This window comes from Gymnodraco acuticeps, unplaced genomic scaffold (assembly GCF_902827175.1).
Source record: "Gymnodraco acuticeps unplaced genomic scaffold, fGymAcu1.1, whole genome shotgun sequence".
Classification (NCBI taxonomy): domain Eukaryota; kingdom Metazoa; phylum Chordata; class Actinopteri; order Perciformes; family Bathydraconidae; genus Gymnodraco; species Gymnodraco acuticeps.
In genome coordinates, this window is record NW_022991912.1 from 2,657 (window position 1) to 12,639 (window position 9,983).

The 9,983-nt window shown below is 41.1% G+C and overlaps 1 protein-coding gene across 1 annotated transcript; it reads right to left on the reverse strand.

Annotated features, from left to right (window-relative positions):
- Positions 1–2,546: 2,546 nt before the first annotated feature.
- Positions 2,547–9,450, reverse strand: LOC117535616 (lysine-specific demethylase 6A-like; the record flags this gene model as incomplete). Its single annotated transcript, XM_034200140.1, has 4 exons — positions 8,950–9,450; positions 8,738–8,801; positions 3,715–3,823; positions 2,547–2,642 (listed from the first exon to the last, which is right to left on the reverse strand). Coding segments are annotated over exons 1-4 (403 nt in total), but the record flags the coding sequence as incomplete, so codon positions are not given.
- Positions 9,451–9,983: the final 533 nt, after the last annotated feature.

The window sequence follows — 9,983 nt, forward strand, 5'->3', positions numbered from 1 at the left end:
ACTCCAAACAGGGAAACATCAAACTAAAGCGAGCCTATTCATCCACACTGAGATCATGCAGAGGACAAGCTGGACGCCATCACATCACAGCTGATCGGACCATTTCACTCCAGGCCATGAGCAGAAACTGTGGGCCATTTAAACTGAGGAAAATATGTTTGCATATGATACTAAAACATTGAAATAGGCACAATATAAGATGCAGCTAAGCTAAATGCTGTATAGCTGAGTTAACTGAAGGTGTGTAAGGTATCAGGGCCAACCAAAACTTAATATGTATTGTTTAACCTTTATTAGAATGATGACGTTTTTATTACTATTATCTTTTTATTTCTGTTGTACGTACCTATATGTTCACTTTGAATCGATGCAACAATATAAAACCCCAAAAAAACAGTTGTCTTGTATCATTGAGTCTCTTAACCCGTTAAATGTTATATTTAGCTGCATGTACCTTTTAAAGTTCTCAAATAATCTGAGGGGAATTGTTTATTTTTAACTTGTGATGCGTCGCCATGTTGTAAAGCACTTTGAGCTGCACGTGCTGCATGAAAAGTGCTATATAAATATTATTATTAATAATTTATCAATTAATAACATTTTGGAAGATATGACAACCAAAAATCTGTTATTCAATAAAACTAAAATTGGGCATTACAGTGAGGCACAACGCTGTGGCTAACGTCAACAAACAAAGCACCGTCTGACTGACATTAATGTTACCTTTCATTAAGTTCTGCATTACCCCATAAAGGAGGATGATGTAACAATGTTTCACATGATGCTTTTCTTGCTCATTACAAGCTCTAGCTGCATACATCCAGACATTGGCAACCAGATTGTATGTTATTTCTCAGACAAAGCGTTAAATCCATGATACTATGGATATGGCTGCAGTGGCCGTACCATGGCTAACTTTACTGCCCCATTTACGGCATCGTAAAGACACACAGGTCTTGAACCTGCTATCAGATGACAGAAGTGTGACCGATAACCCTACAGGAGTTCAGCTAAAACAGTAGCTTTAAATCAACGCTCAGACAGTAAAACCATGTCAACCACTAAAGCAACAGTCCGTCTCAAATGATCCGACAGAATGGGTTTTCGTAGCCTGGTCTTTTTGCACTGTTTCTGCAGGAGTGCCTTGAAAGCCTTGCGTAAAAAACTGCGAGCGAAAGACGTCACTGGTGTTTTCTCCAGCCTCTTGGATGACTTGAGGGTTCTGCGGTATCGACGATAGGGATGCATACCGGTATCCGGTATTACCGAAATACCGGTTACTGGTGGCTACGGTATACCGTACCGAAATCAGATCCGATTTCAATACTTTAAAAAAAAAAAATAAAAAAAAATAAAAAATTATTTTTAAAGTGAGTCCGTGGCCCGTGATGGCGGGTGTTATAAATTAGATTGCATCGTTTTTCTTCATATTTTATGTATTTTTCATTGTTTGTTCAATACTAGAAAGGTAAAAGTCCCACAAATGAACTGTGATTTGTTTTCTCTCACCAGTGAAGGCAATGTTGATTTTAAAGATGAGATTTATTTGTTTGTTTGTGCAATGCCGAGATCTCATGACCTTTATTCTATTATGTATTTGTTCTCTAGTCGAATCTCAGGTTTAACATTAATTGTAACGGTGCTATAACGGTCTGTTTGCATTGACAAGATGTGCTATTCACGCGGCACACCTGATGTGTTATAAAAGATATTCCATAATCGGTTTTCTTCATATTTGTTGTGTATCTTTCATTGTTTGTTCAGAACTAAAAGGTCCAAGAAGTCCCACAATTGAATTTAATATTCATTTGACATGTCAACTATATCGTAAAGCGCTTCATGGGAGTAATTGTGGGATGATACATTTTCAAAGTATCACGATATGTATCGGTTGAGTATCGGTATCGTTCAGTGGTATCGGTATCATAAAAAAGTCAACGATATGCATCCCTAATCGACGACAACAACTATTTCAAGCTAACATCAGCTCTCCTTCAACTTCTCCCAAAACACATCGGAGCCAATTACAGCCTCAACTACTTTCTATCCGGATAAGCTGTTGACTAACATCCTTAATACATTCAAGAGACTGACTCTCGTCCAGTCTTTGCAACACATTTCAATAGAGTCCACTTTGTCAACATTCAATGTACAGTTCAACCATTTAATGACTTCTGTATATAGAGTGTCTGAAGATGTTTACAATGTCCTTTAACATTTGGTTTTTCATAGCTGTCCGACTTGTTCACTTAACATCTAAACTTGTGTTTCCCTTGATTGGACTAAACCATAAAGTGAAGATGGCTGCAGGTCAACCGACCATCACCGGGATGGATAGCAAGTGTTGGCGTCTGTGATTTCAATAAAACGATGTCCGACTGTGAAGATAACTTGTTTTTAACCCAACATGTTGACTCGGGTTACGATGACTTTCAGCCAATGGCTCAAGCTGCTTAAGTGAAAACTGCCATGGTTTGTGAAGTAAACAACAGAGTACACAAATGACAGTTTTGATGATTGAAAATAATAGTTGCTTCCCAACAAACAGTGCCAGTAACATTCAACGTTGTATGTAGAATTGTGAAAGCTCACCTTCCAGTAGTCCGACTGTAAACTGAAGTACCTCTGGTATGCAGATAATGCTGAGAAAATGGTGCGATACAGAAAGAGGAGAGAAACACAAGACAATGAAAAGTTAGTTACAACATTAAATGATTAAGATATTCATCTCAGGGCATAATATCCAACCAGAATGAATGCTTTGACGGCAGGTTTTTAGCAGTGTTAACCAAAATAAGGACTGTAAAACAACAGCACACACTATCTTACACCTCGTGAAAAACTATCAAGCAACTATTTACTCTATTCTTCATTTGGATCCGTTAGTTTCCATAAAGTGCTCCCTGATCTCGCTGGGGTTACAAGGACACTTTCAAATCACACAGGTCTCAACACTACATCACATGACATGTCACTTGTTAGACACTTTTATCCAAAGCGACTCACATACTCAATACTGAGGGCAATCCCCACAGGAGCACTTTGGAGTGAAGTGTCTCAGGGACACAACGACATGCTGACTGCAGTGGGGTTTGAACCTTGATCAGAACACCAACGCTCAACCCACTGCACCACACGCCTCCACTAACTTTTAAAAGGGTGGCAACCAGGCATCAGTTCTGGTTGCCAAACTAAACATACGGTTAGATATTAAGATATGATTAAACGTTGGCTTAATGATAACAGGACTAGCAACTGAACCAAACCCTGACTGTCAATTCCAGTGCAGCGTTATCTGGTTCCTGTTCCGACTGCTATAACCTAAATATCACCAATGCAACAAATACTTGATGTACGTATTTCGGGCTGTAGTTTTGGTCTTGAACATTTTGAACATGTTAAAAGTTGTTGCCACATATAACGGGCACTAAATGGGATTCATTCAAGATTCAAGGCTTTTATTGTCATAATAGCTACAGTGCAGTTATGACAATTAAAATCTTAGGTCACAGGCTCCTCCAACAGTGCAACACAATCAAACAGATACAATGGTTGCCAATTTCTAAGAATGCAGTATCAATAAAACAAGATCAAAGGCAAAACAAGCCAAATAAGACATCATGAAATAATAAATTGTGCCGAGATGGAGATTTAGGAAGAAAGTGTGGGGTGTACAGAAACAAGAGGCAGGAGGATTTACACATGGAGATTCACCTTTCTGATAGTCCTCCAGCAGCAGGTTGAAGTGGCCCAGCTGACAGAAAATGTCCGGGTCCACTTTGCCCTCTGCTTTCAGGATGAGGGCATCATAGCAGCTAACAGCCTGAAGAGAGAGCAATAAGAGTGAGGCGTTAAGGGGTGCAACAGTACAAAGAAAAACACTCTTAAAGGTCCCATGTCATGCTTTTCCGGTTATTACCCGTCCCCTTGTGTGTTATGTGGTGTGCAGAGTCAAAACCCTCAAAGTACACCCTGTAGCGAGTAAAACTCTAACACAGAAAATACCTCCCCAAAACGCCTCGTTGGAGATACGTCACTGTCCATTGATTCTTCCGGGTAACTCATGATGTCATGCATTACCCGGAACCAAATGGACCAATCCGTGGAGCCGTTATGTTACGCCCCCGCTGATTGGTCCAAATTGACCAATCCACGACTTCCTCACACTCAGTGCAGGCAGATCTGCTGATCTCTCCTCCCTGGCTGCAGGCTGATAACAGACAGTTGGGGTCGCGGTGACATTCTCACTGCAGACCCGTTCTCTCTGCAGACCCGTTCTCTCTGCAGACCCGTTCTCTCTGCAGACCCGTTCTCTCTGCAGACCGTTCTCTCTGCAAGACCCGTTCTCATCCGCAGACCCGTTCTCTCCGCAGACCCGTTCTCATCCGCAGACCCGTTCTCTCCGCAGACCCGTTCTCGTCCAGCAGACCCGTTCTCTCCGCAGACCCGTTCTCTCCGCAGACCCGTTCTCTCCGCAGACCCATTCTCTCCGCAGACCCATTCTCTCTGCAGACCCGTTCTCACAGCGTTTATCAACCTTTTTCTGACTCAATATCAAGCCACACTTATTGTTTTTACTTCGGCTGTGACTTTGTGTGTGCTCAGGGGTGAGTTTTAGCTGTGTTTCGCTGTGTATCGCTAAACAAGGGAAATCACACCTCCACGCAGCTCAGCGCGATTCACAACGTCCCGACTGGTCCAATCGGAGCACACTGTGCTCACAGGGAGGGGGGGGCAAGAGCTGCAACGAGCCGTTTAGTGGAGAGAGTGAATACACGTAGTTTACAGAGATGCTGTATGCGAAACCAATGTGAGTTTGGAACATTGCACAGTATAAATCTATTCTAGTAGACCTCAACAATGGAGTTATGATCAGTGGAAATGGCCATGGACATGGGACCTTTAAATGATTAAAAGATCCTATGCAAATATCACATTATAAAGGCTTGATATGGCAACCACATTTAGATCATAACTTGATGCTAAGAGCTAAGGAAGTGATGACACACAGTGGCCTTTCCAAGCCTTCTAAGATTGTTTTGCATAGTCCCAGATACATGATCTTGTCAGTCAGTATTTTATCAACGGCTAAACAAATTACTCAGAAAATGCAGACACTGAAGAGGAATAATTACACAGTGTGTGAGTGAGTGAGTGAGTGAGTGAGTGAGTGAGTGAGTGAGTGAGTGAGTGAGTGAGTGAGTGAGTGAGTGAGTGAGTGAGTGGCTGTGTGAGTGAGTGAGTGAGTGAGTGAGTGAGTGAGTGAGTGAGTGAGTGAGTGAGTGTGTGGTGAGTGAGTGAGTGAGTGAGTGAGGTGAGTGAGTGAGTGAGTGAGTGTGTGAGTGGCTGTGTGAGTGAGTGGGCTGTGTGAGTGAGTGAGTGAGTGAGTGAGTGAGTGAGTGGCTATGTGTGAGTGAGTGGCTGTGTGATGAGTGAGTGAGTGAGTGAGTGAGTGAGTGAGTGAGTGAGTGAGTGAGTGAGTGAGTGAGTGAGTGAGTGACTCCACAAAATAATGTTTGATGGAACATGTCATAGGAAAAATGGTCAAACCAGTAAAAAGGGATAATGATATGTTCACAGAGTTCACCTCGACTTTGCAATCACTAAAATAAAGAACCAACCAAATAAAACATTCAAGCTTCATGGGAAGGCTACAGCAATGAAACATTCAAACGTACCGATTCCTCATGCATGTCACACACCAATAAACAGCATGCATTATTACACACATTTTGGTAGGGCTGGCTTTGTGCCCGGCTGGTTCTTCTACGAATGCATTTGTGCCACAGGGGTTAGCTCAGGCCGAGCAGAGCATACTGCAGAGTGTGATGCAGCAAAAACACACCAACCTCCAAAAAAGAAGACTGCATAAGGGTTGCAGTGAAATTAAGATTTCCAGCAAGTGTGTCTCCCTTTCCCATCCAAACTTCGAAGATTTTATCGCAATCGATTGTTCCCTTACGTCCAGATGGTGTCAAGGTTAACAAAAACAAGGTATTTGTTCATCCTGTATCGTTCCTAACTTTAGTGGATCATTACACACCATGAAGGGAATTCATCAGGAGATCAATTAGACGAAAGTGTTGTTTTTTTAGCTACGAAAATGGCCAAATTAGGCGTGAAAAAGACTGTTAGGCTGGTTTATAGCCAAGCTGATTGCCAGAAATGTGTTTGCAACTGAAGCAGTTGTTGATCACTAGCAGCCTACACCAGCCGGTTTAGAGGACAGGGTTCATACACTTTTTCACCAATGATTTTTAATGACTTCTCCATGACCTTTACCTAATTTCCATGACCCAAAACATACTACTACTCCGTCTCAGCGGTACAACTGAAAAATGGTTTATTTTAACATGGAACAGGAAAATAAGGTCTGCATCTGAAACATGTCGTGCCTATCTAAAACAAATCAAATAGGCTTACTAGCTTCACGCTAAAGCAACTAAAACTAATATTCTCCCTTCCTCATATTACAATGGGAGAGTATAAAGAGGGCGTAAAGGGAACTTGGTATTAATATGAATGTATTCCAACACAGTGATCATTATTTAATGTGAAGCCACCCTATACATGCGCTGTTACTGAATTTCCCCTCAGGAATTAATCAAGTATGCCTTCTTCTTATTACCAGGAAAGACTATAACACAATTAGAATTAATAATTGTACTGTTGTATGATGTAAATAATAATAGGCCTGTATTGGCTGTTCAGGCATCGAGCAAAGTATGAAGGATAGACGTAAAAATGGCACTGAGTGCATGGCTCTATTTAACACAGCATCATACATACACTTTTAGAAGAAAAATCCATGAGATATTATACATGTGTATGTTATGATGTGGATAGTAGGACTGCATGTGCTTCAAGGTACAAAGGACTGCCACAAAAATGGCATTTACTGAGTGCATGTCTGAGCCTAATCTGAAAGTACACCCTAACAAAACAACCAGCTAACCCTTCAGGAAGAAACCCAGGAGCCACATGTTGCAGACACACACCAAACACAGGCATGCTAACATGGGCTGACATACACACGGCTGCTCTGTGGGAACCGGACACTTTGCATATAGTTAAGTCCCGTTTAATAAATCGATCGCCATTGTTACGAACCCTGAACGCATTCTACATCATATGGTTCTATGCGAATGAAGATTAGCTTAGCCACCGCTGCTAACTAGCTAGCAAACATTAGCTAGGTATTTTTTCTTCACGTCACCGCTATCTGGGGGCAAGTCAAGCAGTACTTATTTTTTAAACCCTGTAAAAAGGACTTGCTACCCGCTTGTAAGTGTCAACTAAGTGGTGACATAGTCGCTATATTTGCGACAGGAGTAATGAGACAACCGCTGGGAAGTTAGCTGCTAACATGCTAACCCAGTGTATCGAGGAGGAAACGGATTGTTTAAGTGGGATACCAACATTTCTGCCAATTGTAATGTCTTTCCTCCACCAATTAAAGAAGTGTGCATTCACCCTTTACCTAGGGCTCATTATTATACGGTTGCAAATCACGTACAACAGTCAGGTAGCAAGGGTGTTACATGTGTAAACCTCCCCTACTAATGCATCCAATTTGTTTAGCCCACACATGTTTCTACACACATTCAAACATTTAAGATTCAAAGGCTTAATTATCATATGCACAGCTATAGTGTATACAGCAATGGAAGCTTAAGTCCCAAGCCCTTTCAACATGATTTATATGACATAAAACAACATTGCAATACCTTTAATAGACTAAAGAGCAAGTGATGTGCAACCCTGCTTTTCATTGTGTGAATAATAGCAACATATGCTTTAACAAACACGTTTACAACAGTCCGTTAAATGCCATCACGTAGCATGGGCACCTATTCTCTCTCAACCACTGATTTTAAGCAGGGTGGAGATCATATCATGCTAAGATTGTAATATTTAGGCCCCTTTATTATTGCTATCATTGCATACATACACAGTGGATGTTTTATTGTGTGCCATGCAATGTTAGGAGAGAGATCCAACAAACAGATATGTTGTATGTTATGATGTGGATAGTAGGCTTGCATGTGCTGAAAGTACACACTCACAAAATCATGTTACAGACCAATCCTTCACCAAGAAACCAATGATTTAAAATGCACTGTGGTTGTTTAATTATATACCTAGCAGCAGTGTACATCATGCTTATTTCCAAAACTGAAAGCTGCTATACTGCTTCAAAGTTGGGGACATTTATGCTGCATTTAGGGGTCTGTGCTACTTATTTCTGGTGTGATATGCATTAATCTTACATTTGTTTTATGTCTTATACATATTTATGTAGTACTATACAATTGTTATATATATATTTTACCCAATGTCTGTGTTATTGTAGTAAACATTGCTGGTGCTTAGTGAAATTGTATTCAAACGGATTCAGTATTTCCTTTATATTCTGTTTTATTGACATACCATAGTGATAAATGTCTTTTCTACTGTGAATATTTAAACATTGGCTGTCAATGTTCATTTTTATTATATGTGTACCCTAATCTCTCCTTGGAAATATTGTAACTCTGGTGTAATGCTTGACAACACTGCTGCTGTGACAACATGACCAATTTGGTATGAATAAAGTATATCTATGTATCTATGTTGCGTTGTTGCAGGAGCCTGGGACTTAAGCTTTCCATTGGAATAACTACACTGTAGCTACTGTGCATATGACAATAAAAAACCTCTGAATCTTATGCATCTTTGTTCCTATTCCATTGCATACCTTTAACAGCAAGGCCTTCGTTCTGGCGCCATCTTCTTGAAGCCTATGAAATCCAAACAGTGAACTGCAAGTAGAGGACAGACAACACACAGGCGGTTCCGTATTACTACTTCCAGGGTGCATTTATACTGGTTGTTGCAAACGGTGTGCAGAAAAATACACAATGCACACATAAAACTGGTTGTAGAGTTCACATTTTTGCAACATCTAACCTGTCAGTGCCGTGCAAGCTCTGTTTCTCCTGAGCTGTGAGCTTCGGAAAGTCCTCTTCGATATCTGTTCCCGACGCCATTTTCTCCTCGTCATTACCAGCAAGGCTCCGAGCAGCAGCAGTACACGATTTCATGGGGAAGAAATGGGAATATCGACCACACCGAGAAACTCCAAGAGAATGCGCTAAGAACGAGAGGTTTTGCACGGATATCCAGGACTCAAATCGGGGCGTTAGCGACTAAATTCTTGCCCAATTCTTGTCCAAATCCTCAAGGAAATGATCCCGTCAAGTTACCTTCCACACTCCTCATTGTACTTCAAAACACGGCGTGTATTCCAGTGCCTTTGTATGCATGAAGTTGGTGTAATGTTGGGTTTTTAGGAGGGAGTGTTTACTTGGTATTATCGTAAACTTCCCCCAAACCATCGGCTCAAAGTTGTTGTAATTGTGTCACATAGGCAAACGCACGCCGCCACCGTACGACACGCCCTCTGCGCGTCTGAGCCAATCAGCAGCCGGCGTGTGCAGTCATGTGACCGTCTTCCCCAGTTTGTGTGTTGCGAGCACGCCTCCGAACACGCGCACGCACACATTGAAATGGGCTTCTCTAAGACCCGCCTTCCAACCGGTGATTGGTTCCTCACGCTGTATTATGATTACGTAACAGTGTTTTAAGGCTACCCATTGGTTAAAATATATGTCATGTTTGACTTTGCTGTCAAATATGTTTGTGGCAACGTTGCATAAATACGAGATAGATAGATAGATAGATAGATAGATAGATAGATAGATAGATAGATAGATAGATAGATAGATAGATAGATAGATTTTGTTGCATGTACGTGCAACAAAACATGACAGGGTCGAGATACATGTTAGTCATCATGGCTGACTATAGAAAATCTGTGTTCTAATTCAGTTTTTTTTTTAAATGTAAAAAAGTAAAATAACATAAAGAATCAGTTAGGGAAGAGTAGGCAGTTTCAAACTTTCCATGTACGTTAAAAATGTCCATGTACGTTAAAAATGGTT